This window comes from Lissotriton vulgaris, chromosome 2_2 (genome assembly GCF_964263255.1).
Source record: "Lissotriton vulgaris chromosome 2_2, aLisVul1.2, whole genome shotgun sequence".
Taxonomy (NCBI): domain Eukaryota; kingdom Metazoa; phylum Chordata; class Amphibia; order Caudata; family Salamandridae; genus Lissotriton; species Lissotriton vulgaris.
In genome coordinates, this window is record NC_141688.1 from 85,285,235 (window position 1) to 85,299,733 (window position 14,499).

Genomic DNA, 14,499 nt, shown 5'->3' on the forward strand with positions numbered 1-14,499 from the left:
TGCTCAGGAGCTTTGAGAAACACACTGAAAGAGGGCTGATGTGAAGAAAGATCCTTGGACCATGTAAAAAAATCACTTTTGAAGATTTTGGAACTTTAACCGGTGAAAAGAATGTAATAGTGCATCATATCAAAGGCAACAGAAAAGCGGCTGAAGATCAAGGGCCAATTCAGGGTCGGATCCCTTTGTGTACGCTCTTTAGGGTAAATTATATAACTTGATGTTGTCTGTATCCTGATTGGCCAATTAGCATTGTATTTGTTTCCAAGTACTCATTGATTAAAGAATCCTTTCTTAGATATGGTAGTCTGGTGGTTGGGCTTCCGTTTGCCTCGTAGGATGTGTAATTATATTGGCATGCTTCAATCTTTGGGGGCACTACACTGCATTAATAAAGTAATGGCATAACATTTGATGATCGGTGTGTTGTCAGTTTGCAGAGTTTAGTAATATTTGTATTTCAGGGGTTTGAGAGAGCAGCAGAAGGTTTTCGTTAATTGAAGATCTTGGTGACTGTAGGCTGTGTGACTGGTGTGAACGTGCCCAAGGAATAAAAATGTAAATTACATATGTCTTACTTTTGATTTTGATCAGTGCTTGGTAATTGACAATCAATTGACTCACATTGATAATGAGGGATTTCTTCTGACTTACTCCACCCAGTGTTTGGTAATTAATGTTGGTTAGTGTATGATGGCAGACCATGGTGAGTATCTGGTGACTGAAAATTTTTATTACCTATTTCCTGTTATTGGTGCTTTTATGACTTATGATATTGGGTACCTTGTCATAAATTCCTATTGGATAAATAGGACTATTTATGTTTGACAATTATTTTCTCTTTTTAAGAAGAACAGCAGAGAAGTGGTGGCCATTAAGTGCGTTAACAAGAAGACTCTGAACAAGGTGTCTGTGGAGAACCTTCTTACTGAGATTGAAATCCTGAAACAAATCCGTCATCCTCACATAGTGGAACTGAAAGACTTTCAGGTCAGGTTTTACATAGGAGAATATGTATTTTATAATTTGGTGTGGGAAAAACAAGGAGCAAAAGACACCTATACAAAGTCATTTTATTGCAGGGGCATCTCAAACACGGATCGCTGAACAACGAAAAATATTGTGTGTGAGACAGGAGTCTGATTAAAACTAGATTACCGAAATCATGATCTGATAGTGAGGTGGAGGGAACATGTGATTGTGACAGCTCTAGACTACATACTATACAATTTTTAAATTGCATGTAGGCACACATTTACAAGTATTTACAATCTGATTTGCCCCGATGTGCGATTCATGGTCAGTTGCTTAAACCGTGTTCAGGATGCAAGGAAAACAACTAGGCCTCTAGACCAAATCTTCTACTTGAAATCACATAGTGTACAAAAATTGTATATTTGTTTTGTACGACACTTTTGAAACCCAGCCTCATTGCTCGTTTAATTACCTGGTGCGGACACAATGGAGCAGTAGTACTGATAAAGCAGTGGCAAAGCTGAAGACTATATGAAGACAAACACAAACACAGGGAGCAAACTAGACTTGATGGGCCATTGTGGTGTGGGCGAGTATGCTTCTTCCTACTTGGCCTGTGTGATGATTCATGATGGGTTGTTGTGTGCCAATCTGTTGGGCCTTTAAATAGTTTTTTCCTGCTTAGCATGCCATATTGCGCATTGCCAGAGAGCCATGTCTTGCTTGATTTTCATGCTGGTTCTGTGAGGTGTATGCCTGGTTCCTTGGGCTGCATTCTGTTTAGCCCTATGGGCTGCATGCTGGTTAATACCACTGCTTGGTTCCTGATTAATCTGGTGGGCTGCTTCCTGGTTGATCCGGTGGGCTGCTTCCTGGTTGATCCGGTGGGCTGCTTCCTGGTTGATCCGGTGGGCTGCTTCCTGGTTGGACCGGTGGGCTGCTTCCCGGTTGGTCCGGTGGGCTGCTTCCCGGTTGGTCCGGTGGGCTGCTTCCCGGTTGGTCCGGTGGGCTGCTTCCCGGGTGGTCCGGTGGGCTGCTTCCCGGGTGGTCTGGTAGGCTGCTTCCCGGGTGGTCTGGTGGGCTGCTTCCCGGTTGATCTGATGGGTTGCTTCCCGGTAGGTCCCGTGGGCTGCCTTCCGGTTGGTCCCGTGGGCTGCCTTCCGGTTGGTCCCGTGGGCTGCCTTCCGGTTGGTCCCGTGGGCTGCTTTCCGGTTGGTCCTGTGGGCTGCTTTCCGGTTGGTCCCTGGGCTGCTTCCTGGTTGATCTCGTGGGCTGCTTCCTGGTGGATTGCATTTCTCTGCCCTAGGGTGGTATTCCATGGGTGTTGCGTGGGTGTTCCCACACAACACCCATGGATTTTGACTCCTTCCCAGATTTACTACTATTGGTAAACTTGGGAATGTACCAAAATGGTATCCCTTTCCAGTAGAGACGTATCGAGGAGAAATATATTTATTTATTCTCGTTACTGCCTCATTCTATGTGTGCTGCATTCTGCAACACACATAGTAAGAGGAATATGCCTCAGGGGGTTATTTTTTTGCAGGAATATGAACCTTCCTGCGCAAAAGCAATCATGCTTGCAACGCAGGCACCCATGCACTATGGTGCAAGATTGGCCATCTGGGCTTTAGGTAGCACAATGTGCACCAGCGCTGGGAAAAGGCAGGAATACACCACATTGTGATAAATAAGGCAGATTCCTACCTTTCCCTGTAACACAGCGCTGCATGGTGACTTGATACTCTACATTAGATAAATATGGCCCAGAGTGCATTTAACAGGAGAGGAATAAGGGGAAGATAGAATAGAAAAAATAGTTTGAGACGAGAAAGAGGACGGCGTGAAGGGTGAAATGGCAAAGGGAAAAGAAAAAAGCAAGGAAGAGTATATGAAAGAAAGCAAGCAAAGGTGAAAGGAGAACTTGACTGAAGGGTGAAAACAACAAAGGAAGGGTGCAAGAATGAATAGTTGGAAGAATGAAAGGTTGGATGATGGGGCGAAACAAACCGATTATTGAAAGACTGGAAGTAAGGGTGAAAAAATTGATGGGTGAAAGGAAAGTTGGATTAAAGGCGGTTAGCACAAATAGATGGAAGAGTGAAAGGATGGATGTTTAATTTGTGAAGGGAATTATCACTGGATGGAAGGAATGATAAAAGGATGGATGGTTAGGTGGTTGGAAAGTTTGAAGACCGGATGGACAAATGGAGGAATGAATGGACTAATTAGTAGACCGATGAATGAAAGGAAAGTCAATGGATTGTTGGGACAATGAAAGGATGGGAAGAAGGATCAAAGAATGGTTGGATAGGAGGATGAATGGATAGATCGGAGGATGTGCAGGTGAACAGAACTAATCTAGGAAGTGTCAGGCTTACTGTTTCTCTCATTCGGAGTCAGAGTTTTGTTTCAAAGTTGGTGGCATTTTCATTTTCTGGCTACTCACCTGCCACTAATCAAACCTGGTGCTACTCTGTGATCCCTGCCATGCTGTAACTTTCGCTGAGTAGAGTTCCAGTGACATTATTCCAAAGTTTACTTGATATAACCATTGTGTCTATTTTACAGGATATTACTCTGCATGATACCGTAAAATAGACTTAAAGCCTGTGAAGATGAGGTTTGAAAACACTTTTGTGAATTTATCGTTGGGATTTATACCTCGTACGGGCGATCGTGTGCGATTTATACAGTTAAAATAAAAAAAATTGTTTATGTTAAATTGCCCTATCTTTATAACTCATTCACTCAAAATTCTAAATTAAATTGGGGAAATAGATGTGTTGTTCAATTAATCATGCACCTATGATGACCATTCGGTAACTGTTTTCTTATTTTCTTTTGTAACGTGCTCCTTTTAAAAAAAAAAATTTATTTAGGTTTCAGGCAGAAAATACAGAAAACAATTACCAGATAGTTAATACAAAAAACGTCATGCAGTAAATATAAAATACTCCTCAGCATTAACACTTGTCTACTAAATTACTCGAATCATTACAGCTGAGTAAACAATACATTGCAAGTGCAATATGATATTACTCTGTGATAATCTTCAAACCAATTGTCCGTATAACGTAATACATTCTATATGGTTTAAAGGGTCTGGTGATCAAATTGGTTCCATATTTTACAACATTTTAAAGCCCCATTTTGTATAGCATAACAATGTTCCAATATGTGAATACGAACCATTTTTCCAACCTATGAGAGAATTCAATGTACCTCTTTCCATCACTGAATAGTTAATGCCATTAATAGCATATTAATACATTAGTTCATTTACACAGTAATAAATATCAGCTGTCCGTCATTCTTAACGAGCCCGCCTAAGTGCCGGGTACCACCCTGCATTAGGTTTGACAGAGGCCTCTATGGATACTGAAATCTCTCTGTAAATGCTCCCAGTTACATTTGCAGGTGAGAGCAGTCCTGTGGTATATGGGACAATTTCCAATTCTGTTATTAGGACATTTAGCTGGGGCATTTCTCTGTTATGTTCTATAATTTTTACTCAGTTCTCAAGATACTCCGTCATCAATTTGTTATTTGAGTTTCATAAGGTAATTCAGTTCACCTCCACCATGGAGTCATCATGCTCAATACCATTTATATGTAATGTACAGGACACTTATTTTCCATCCAAAGTATATGTTTGAAGATGTTCATTGTGCAACTTTCAACATAGTAATCAGTACCAAAATTAATCTATAGTTATCCGTATAAAATAAAACAAGCATTGTCAGATGGCATACATACATTGCCACAGTCTGTCTTGTACTGATGCTCTAGGAATAGCTTGGGAACTGGTTCAGCTTCTGACACAGAGACTGGAAAAATGTTCCTATTCTATGTATACATTTTAATTGTACAAGTCTCACCTGCAATAACAATTGTTTGCCTCAAATTAACAACATCTATATAAACAAGTCAATTTATACTAGTCCTGGCCAAAATAAGTAATATAAAAAGCTTTGCATTATTACTTTCCAACCTTGGCACTAAGGTGTACGTGTATAAGTAACATATTTGGGTGGATATGCTTACGGTTGATGCCTTGCTTGCTGATGTCTAACACTGATAACAGCTTTTCTAACTCGCCCTGGAATTTCTCCTAGGTTGTTGCTAATGCTTTCTCGTCATTTGTTTCCTTCTATGCCGGAAGAAAGTGCGTTTATCTTTCCTTTCTTATAGTCCGAATATGAAGAAACAGTTTTATATTTTACTAGTGTTCGAAATATTGGTAAAGAGTACTTCATTGTAATTTCCCACAGAGACCTTCATTGTGATAGGCAACTTAATTCTGATGGGGACGGTAACAGCCTGCCACCAAGATCTCTTGTGAGCGTCCACGCCAAAATGAGGAATTGTGTGCGGTGTTGCCATTTCTAATTGAACCATTCAGGTTCTATGTGTAATCCTCTGATAGCTCCGCCCCTGGAGTTACTAGTACCTTTGACCTCCATATCTCTGGAGGGTAACTTACCAGGAGGATTACTGGACCAGTCTAAATGAGGTCCAAAATGTGTAGTTCCTGTAAATAGATGTGGATAGGTCTACAGTGCAAAAGGTTTCCCAATAGAAACTTGCGTAGAGTAATTTGTACTATATCAAGCTCAACCATTTCTAGGTGCACTGCACTTTAAGGGGTCAGTAGATCTTACATAAGGGTACCGAGAAACAGCCTGACATGCAAGCTGGTCAACATAAACCCAGAAGTCATTGAGGAAATTATTTGATGGCTTCGTGAAAGTGAGCAGTGGAACGAGAAAGGGATCTTTAGAGCTTGTAAAAACATAATTTGCCATTCTGAGTATGCCGGCAGACAATGCAGTTTATTATGGTCTTGAACAGGAACAGTCTGCCCAAAGCTAGGTAGTTCAATAGCAGGCATGTTGTGTTAGGAGTTCAGCATACGTCCTCCAATCACTGTCCGGGTGATACACATTTAGACCAAGGTAAATGTGAAGGCTGACTTCTTCTAGTGGAATTTCAGACACCGCAGCAACTGGTACCTCTTTTTGTCAGTATTTATTTAAAAAACAAAAAAAAAGCCTACTCCTTTGATCAGTTTGTGTTTTTTGCTGACTGGTTCAATGCCCAAACAGTTTCGCTTAAAGCAGGAGACCAGGCGAGTGGTGACGGACCTCGTTCTCCTGAATTGGAATCCAGACTGTATTCGCTCCTTTCACAACGATTCTGAGCGCTCTATTTTGAATGGCCCTCAAAAGGCATTGATCATACTGGTTTCAGTGGTATGGTCCAACAAACTGTTAAATCTAGTGTTGCTTCCTGAGAAAAGTTTTCCTCTTCTCCTTCTGGACTCAGTGAATTGATTTCCTGGGACAGTAGGCCAATTATGTGTTGGGACCGGAGGCTCCGATTATGTTTATCTTTCTCCATGTTTATTGCTCAGCAGCCCGCATTTAACAATCATATCATATCAATGGACAGGACTACATTTATCATGAGTCCTAGTAGCAAAAAAATAGTCCACAGTCCTTCCAATGCATACAAGAATCCACGCGGCAGAACACTTCCTCTTGCTTTGCTGCTTAGCAGCCAGATACGTTCTTTTACTTGTGAGTTCTGTGGTGATAGTATCAGTTTATCTTGCACGTCACGCTTAATTATTGTGCAAAGAATATCTGACTGTTTCAGTGCATTGTATATTAAGAATATTATCTTTTCCCTACTCTTATTGCTGGTTCAACAGGCAGCACAGGTGAGAGGTCTTGCAGGAGCAATACTGTGCCCATGCAACCTCAGAGCATAACTCCGTTCTGGGTGCCATACGGGTGGGAGACCCTTTAGGAGCGCTTCCAGGTCCTGCACTGCCTCTGGTCACAGCCCGTTGTGAGAGCAGGAAGAGCCATGAATCACAGCCCCGTGCGTGGTGACATCCAGACGCCACCATGGAATGTAGGCGGACCGCATCAGCAGCCCGGCGCGTCTGCAAGGCTTCTCCTTCCAGGGAGATTGATAGCCGTTGGAAGCGGAGTGAGCGTGTAACTCCTGCTTTGCCAATAATAGTTTGCACTTTTTCCTACACAGGCTATATTACCCTCGAACTACATTACACAGGATGGGGCACTTTGAAATCGGACAGTGCCACAGACGATGCGGTCAGGAGGATTCCTGTTGGCAAGGGATTGGGAAGATCATGGTAGAAGTGGTGGGGATGGAGGTCCCAACCGACCCAAAGTGGTTCCTTTTGCTGATGCCGACTAGTGAACAGTCCTGGCCTAAATACACCACACAATTGCTTAAAGTGGCAGTAGTGGTCGTTGAATGCAACCTCTCTAATCCGTGGGGCGTGGTTGCCCCGCCTAGAGAGGCAGACTGGGTCTCTGACCTGGATTCGTGTCAACAAGCAGAGCACACAATTTATTTAAGCAGAGGGTGCCCGAAGAAGTGGGGGAGATCTGGGAGTCCTGTAGAGTATATAGAGGCATGTAGTGGGTAGTGAAGAGAGTAGAGGTATAGAAAGGGAGGTAATGAGCAACCTACATTGTAAAATGCCTAACTGATGTACTAAATTGGAAAGAATGTAACTTGCAAAGATTATCCAAAAATATGAGACTAAAATGTTGAGTATTCAGCACGTTTAATAAAAAGAATGTTAAAAAAAGTAGTTTGCATTTTCCTACTTGGCGAGGACACCATTCAGGTAACGAGTAGGTTTGACCCCATCTTATCCAAAGGCGAATGAAATATCAGGAGGGCTACAGTCGTAAGCCCAGGATCGATAACAGCAGACCGATTCTATTCTGACCTACAAAGACCGAAGGCTTAATACATATACCCGCCTAATAAGGCTACTACCTCCATTGCCAGTATAAACAAAGGACCTGTTCCTGAACACCATGACGAGATCACACAGGGAACAGATGAGAGAGGAGGTGCAGGAAGGGCAGCTCATGCTCTCTCTGGGTAACACGTTTCTGGATGACATCGATTCATCACTGCAAAAGGTAATGTCCAACACTTTGCAGCCTATTGTCATTTAGATATTGATACTGGTTGCCAAGCATAGCTTGCCCCTCCCCAGCGGGCAAAGCATGAAGGCCCTTATGGCCCACAGAACTCCAGGGAGCTTAAAAAGCCAATGGTTAGGATAAGGACAAATAGGCATTAGTTAGGCTCCTCTGGCAGACATCTTTGAGAGACTAAGGCAAGTGTTCCTTAAAGGAGCATATTGAAGATGAACAGCCTGGAAATACCCCGGAGAGTACAAATGATTCCCATACCCAGCAGGCCTTCAAAATGGTGGAAAGTCAGGAGATCCTGACCAAGACCAGGACTGGGGGCAAAAACCTGGGACCAAAAGACATTGGCATCTGGATGATGGTCCCAAACGTCCCAGGCTAGATGACAATCTCTACAAACATGTCACTGAATCCAAGGTAATTACATGCTATGCTAGACCTGAAGGATATTTACCATCTGAGTTCGGTGGAGAAGTTATGGCTTACAAGGTGGCCCAGAAGTTGGGCGGTAGGATAAGAAAACCCCTAGATAAAGAGGTCAACGGCCTTATAAAGGCAGAATGTCCGAAGCCATCACAGTAGAAAATTGACTTGTAAATGGCCATGTTTGTAACTAAATTTTGTAAAGATCCCAAAAAGGAATAGGTTGTTCTTGAGTATGAAAGGGCTGACACCTGAATATTTTGAAGACTCCAACTAAAATATAAGTATCTCAGAAGTGGCAGAGAGACTGGCAACTTTTATATCTCCCAAAATTCTGTTAGGCTGGGTCCAAGCGCCAGTTTGTTTCCCAGGGAATGGGTATTGTACCTTATCCCCTGAGAACTATCAAACAAAAAAAAGGGCAACCCAATAACCCCTTGTTAGCTTGTGAATCTAACACTAGAAGGGTAAACTGCTGAAGAAGGGAACATTTATGCCAATGTAAACAACATCAAATTAAATTGAGGATTCACAATTTAGTTGCATCCTGAATCAAAATAAGTCATTCAAATGCAATTTTTTGGGAAAAAACTGGAATAAAGCCAATGACATTTTTTTAAACACAAGACTGGCGCATCAATAGATTGTATAATAAAGAAAACTGTATTTATAAATCAAACAGCAGGGGTTAAAGATACAATGATATCTGAATACACATTGACAATGCACTATATAAACTGTATTCTACGTGACATGATTTCATTTGTCAATATAGAAGGACCCACTCTGGAAGAGATCCATATTAATTGTCCATCTTTCATGAGGAATTTGGTCAGTGTAGATGAAGGAATCAAAAGATGTAGTAGAAAGGTGAGCTTAGTGTCGACGTTTCAATCTTAAATGGTATCAATCCGCAAGACCATCCGTATGACTTAAACAGAGATACAGGAATGACCCTATCAAAGAGTTGAGGGAATTATTGCCATTTCAAATGAATAATGGCGGTTTGAGATCAATGAATCAACTAAAATTCTTCTATAATGGCATAATATTTAGAATACGGGAAGCAGCTACTGCATTCAGTCTGACCAGAGCCTGTCAGTTTTCGACTGAGAGACAGCAGTACCTACCCATTGAGAGAGACTGAAAATTGGGCAAATTGACTACCTCCGAAGTGGGAACGGTAGCAGATAAGGGCCTGTTTAGGGAACCCTTCATCAAAGGGCCAAGCAAGTGTAACTACTTTCTCATCATTGGACAATGCTTCAGGTGTTGAGGAAAAGGATGTTTACAAAACAACAATAGGAGAGGCAGGGAGATTAAGGAACACTCTCTTAGTCCCCGGTTAGTACGTATAAACAAAAAAAGAGAGGTTAAATAGGTCTCAAAAGCCACAGAGACGGAGCGATGCAACTGGGGAATCACACACCCACTTTGGGTGGATAAGAAAGCCCTCACACACCGACCTAGTCAGTGTCATGCTTCATCATAGGGCCCCACCAAAAGAGGCCGAGTGCCTCTTTGGTGTGCTACGACGCCAGAAGACTGCGGAGCTGGTTGTGTGAAAAGGGCGTGCAGTGAGGTATAAAAGTAAAAGTGCCTAAAGGGTATCTACAAAAAATATTTTAATGATTGATCCCTAGGACACGGTTAAAAGGGGTTATGCAGAGTAAGGGACCCATAGTCCATACCAGCTGACATCCAAGAGGGTGCCTAGGGATCTTTCTGGTTAAAAAAAAAAAGGCAAAGGGGTTTCCCCGATAATAAATTTAAAAGAGTTCAACAAGTGGCTGACATATCGCCACTTTAAGATGAAAGGGATTACATCTTCTTAGATACATTCAATTACCAAACAATTGGATGGTAAGATTGGATCTGGTGGCCACACACCTTGCAGTCCCATTTTTCATACAGGTTTCTCAAATTCGTGTAGAGACAGCAAGTGTGTGAGTTCTCAGCACTCCTGTTCGGATTCTTCTCCATGCCTTGGTGCTTTGCCAATATACTGAGTCCAGTAATGGGACTTGTAAGGTCCAGGGATCCCAGACTAATCCTATATCAGATGTCTTCTGATGCAGAATGACACGAAGGCTCCTCCACATGACCGCCTCTCCTCTTCAGAACTTTGCCTTCATAATCAGTACTTATGAAACTGTATGCAATCCTACTAAAACTGTAGTTTTCTTGGCCTTTTGTTATATTTTCGGCACAGCAGCTACTTAAACGTTCCCAAAAGAACTCTGCAGGACCTTATTAAAAGACCTAACTTCCCTGAGGCATCTGACCATGAAACGAGGTCTTCTGCCATCTTTAATCCAGGGGACCCCTTTTCAAATATCGAACTTTACAGAGACGGAAAGACGCCCTTTTGAGGAACGGAACTGCGCTGTGGAGGAGCAACTCACCATGGAGGCCAGGATGGAACTGAAGTGGTGGTTGGATCATATGTAATTTGCGTATCTGTGCCATATCTGGTGATAGAATCAGATACAAGCCTGTCTGGCTGGAGAGCCCTATGTAGTGAGATCATCACGGGTGGACAGTGGTCAAAGCTGGAAAGGCAGTCACACATCAACTGTTTGGAACTACTAGGGGGACCATTTGAAATAAAATGTCCTATGAAAGACAATGTCATGTGCTCCATCCTCCTGAGAATGGACAAGGTATTACCAGTCTGTATATAAATGGACTTAAAAGAACAAGATCGAGAGCTCTTGCAGAGTTGACCAAAGACTTCTGGCATTTTTGTCTAGACCGCAGGATTTCAGTCACGTCAGAATATCTGCTGGAGAAGCTTAATTAATAGCAGATTGGAGGTCTAGATACTTGAAGGAATTCAGTGCATGAAAACTGGATACAGAGGTATTCCAGATGAATATGCACAAATGGGGTCTGTGCAAGATAGACCTATTTGCATCTCGACACGAAAGTTAACTCCCTCTGTTCTTCATTTGAAGGCCGAAACTGAAGGCACAGGTGATAGATGCATTCCTACAGGATTGCAGCCAGATTAAGAGGTATGCATTCCCACGATTCTCCATGATTGAAAGGCTTGCAGTGCAGGTCAGGAGAGAGAAAGACACTGGTGTTGGTGACCCTGGTTTGGGGGTGGCAAGTCTAGTTTCCAGTTCTGGAACTTTCCTTGAAATTTTCTGTACTGTTTCCCCAGCACCAGAAACTTCTGATGGATACTCTTGGCAAATTGCACCAGTTAGTGTTTAGTGTTGGAGGGACTCTCGGACTGATGGTCTGGACGATTACAGGAGACCCTGAGAGGTCCCTGGTCTTTTGATGCGGGCTACAACCCTCATCATCAGGTCCTTGTCCGAGTCCACAATCAAAAGATATGGCTTGGCTTGACGCACATGGTCCCTTTTGTTTGGGCTGGAGTTTGGATTCCGTGAGGGTGGATATAGTGCACTACCAGAAGGTCCTGTAAGAAGTGGCAGATATGGTGTTGGCCTATCATGCCATTAATGCTCGTGGATCATCCACTTCGGTTGATCTTATGCCTAGTAATGGGGTTTCCATGGACAAACACCTGATAGTTTGTAGACTTCATACAGGAGTGAACCAGGATATGTTTAGTTGTGGGATGTGAACATAGTCTTGCACCTCTTCGAATCATGGTAAGGCAATCAGTTATTGTCCTGGAAAAATAATAGCAATGCTTTTATGCCTCATTTCCTGCAAGAGGGATTGGGGTGTCAAAGCACTGGATGTGTAATCTAGAATGTTAAATCAAGAAGGGGACACTTTCATGGTGCCTAGGAACACCAAACCTTATGCTAGAGTGATTCAGTACCCTGATTTTGCAGATAACAGAAAGCTGGATGTGGTAAGGTGTATTAGAGCCTATGTGACAATGCCCTACAAAAATACCTGCTGGCACCAGATAATTATTGATTAAAATGAAAAATCCCTTCAAACCAGTTTAATCTCCCAGTATAGCAAGAGGGTTTCATTGGGTGATGAGGGAGGCAGGCATCAATTTAATGAATGTTGGGTTATTTAACACATCAGATAAGTATCGATGCGCAAAATAAAGCCAAACTCATAATTCCGGCCCATGCATAAACAAAGGTTTATGCACAGGACAGAATTAACCGCCCAATTTGTCATAGGGGCCAAAATGGTTCATCTTACGCCATTGATGGGTGTGGCGTGATTTGTGCTCAATAAGTTTTGAACTTGAGTAATCCGAGCCTGCAATCCTGACCTAGAATGTAACATTCCTATCTGACATGAAGGAAGGTTTCCATTCTATTCAGGACACTTAGGCAAGGATTATCCCACCCAAGATGGTATGATAACACTGTCACCCATCCCCGGACACATCTGAATCAATGTTCCTTCAATTTCTTTCCTCTCTGTGTGGTAATGAAGCTCCTTTGTTCTGTGCAGTCAAGTCTATGTGCCCTAAAGACATGCAACAACTTAGAATGGAAGCACATGCATTATGCAAGCTGACAAACTAAATGGCATAGCAAGGATACCAAGGGATCTAGAGCAAATCAGAAAATATTGACCCCGTCACTTCTGGTGCCATTTCACCTCATCCATCAACTTCCGCTCTGTCTCCTTGCCCTCTTTTCTTTTCTATCTCATGACAAGCTCCTATACAAACTCATTGAATGTGTCAAGAGGCCTTGTTGCTGCTTACCATCTGCAGTCCGAGTGCCTGTAGCTCCGACACCCTTGGCCCCCCACTTCTGACCCTAGGCTATCAGCTTCCAACCATTGGAGTAATACAGGGTGCCCAGAATCCAAGCTGGCTCCCACTGACCACAGTGCATCTGCGAGCATCGTCAGCACGTGCAGGGTCTCTGAGGGCACCTCTGCCCGAGTAAGCCTCATTGATGCATTCCCTGCAGTTTATGAGATGGATTACGTGAAAGGCAATGTGTAATAGTGCAAATCAGCCTTCATGACCCATGTGCTGAGATTCCCCTCCTCACTGAGCCATAACACCATCTACCTGTGCTAAGGTTCCCTCACTGTGCCCTCCAAAAGCCCAGTACTGATGTCCTCATTCACTCTGAGGCCTCCACAGTACTTGACCTGCTTCTTCTCTGCAAGCCAATATACAAGTGCTTCATTCCACTGTCCGTGTGGTGACGAGCCCCTCTCTGAGCTTAAGCCTTTCAAGCTCCAACACCATCGCTGACACACACCTGCTAATGAGAGCAGAATGGTTCACAGCAGCTATAGCTAAAGGAAAAGTAAGTTGGGATACATATGAGGTAAGCATAAATATATGTTCAAGGCATATGAGCTGCAGATTGCACACTGTGCATATATCGCCACCTAGTGTTGGGCCCGGATGTTTTCAGTTTGTTGTTGTCCTGGAAAGTTCTTTGGTAGTCACAAGATAGTTGACTCCTCCTTTGGACCACATTGCACATGGGCATCAGCTCCATCCCCAGATTGTTTTTTTCCGCCATCGGGCTCGGATGTGTTTCCTGCGCTCCGGTTAGGAACCGAATTTCCTTTGGCGCACAATCCATACCCAGTTCGACGGTATTGTTTCGATCGCGCTCCACATTGATGCGCTTCTTCACCTTCGAAGTCTTCGATTCCGGTCGTCGACGAAGGCCTTCTGGCCTACCTAGGCCTTACTTCTGGCTCAGGGAAAGGACGCCATTCAAGAAGTGTCCTCGATGTGGGTCGAAGTTTCCCCACACCGACCTACATGAGGTGTGCAACCTTTGCCTCTCACCGGAGCACGAGGCTAAAGACTGTTCCGCTTTTGCCTCCTTCCGCTCCAAGAAGACGATCTGGGACCGACGAGCTTGAAGAACAATGGCTCGCTCTTCAGCTTCGATCTCCGATGAGATCTTTGAAGAGGGCATCGTCGTGCCAGAACATCAGCACGCCGAAGAGAGTACCAGCTCCTCAGACGCCGAAGACTCAGACGTCGAGGAAGTCACTCCAGCTCAACGGATCGTAAGTAGGATCGTCGACCCCAACCCTTCCTCGACACCCTCTAAAAAGGCTTCGGGCACACCCTCACCTTCGGGCCCGGGTGCACACCGAGAGACTGCTTCCAATGCCCCGCCTTCGGGCCCCGGCAAAGAAGCCCATTAAGCCTTCAGGCAGCTCGGGCTCGAGC

The 14,499-nt window shown here is 43.6% G+C and overlaps 1 protein-coding gene across 2 annotated transcripts in view; it reads left to right on the forward strand.

Moving 5' to 3' along the window:
* ULK3 (unc-51 like kinase 3) overlaps positions 1-14,499 on the forward strand; it is a 249,596-nt gene that overhangs the window by 34,116 nt on the left and 200,981 nt on the right. The window contains exon 2 of one of the 2 annotated variants that reach the window (XM_086959332.1): positions 850-990. In XM_086959332.1, coding sequence (XP_086815458.1) covers positions 850-990 — 141 coding nt within the window. The remainder of the gene's footprint in view (positions 1-849; positions 991-14,499) is intronic. The other variant, XM_086959333.1, reaches the window with a different exon arrangement.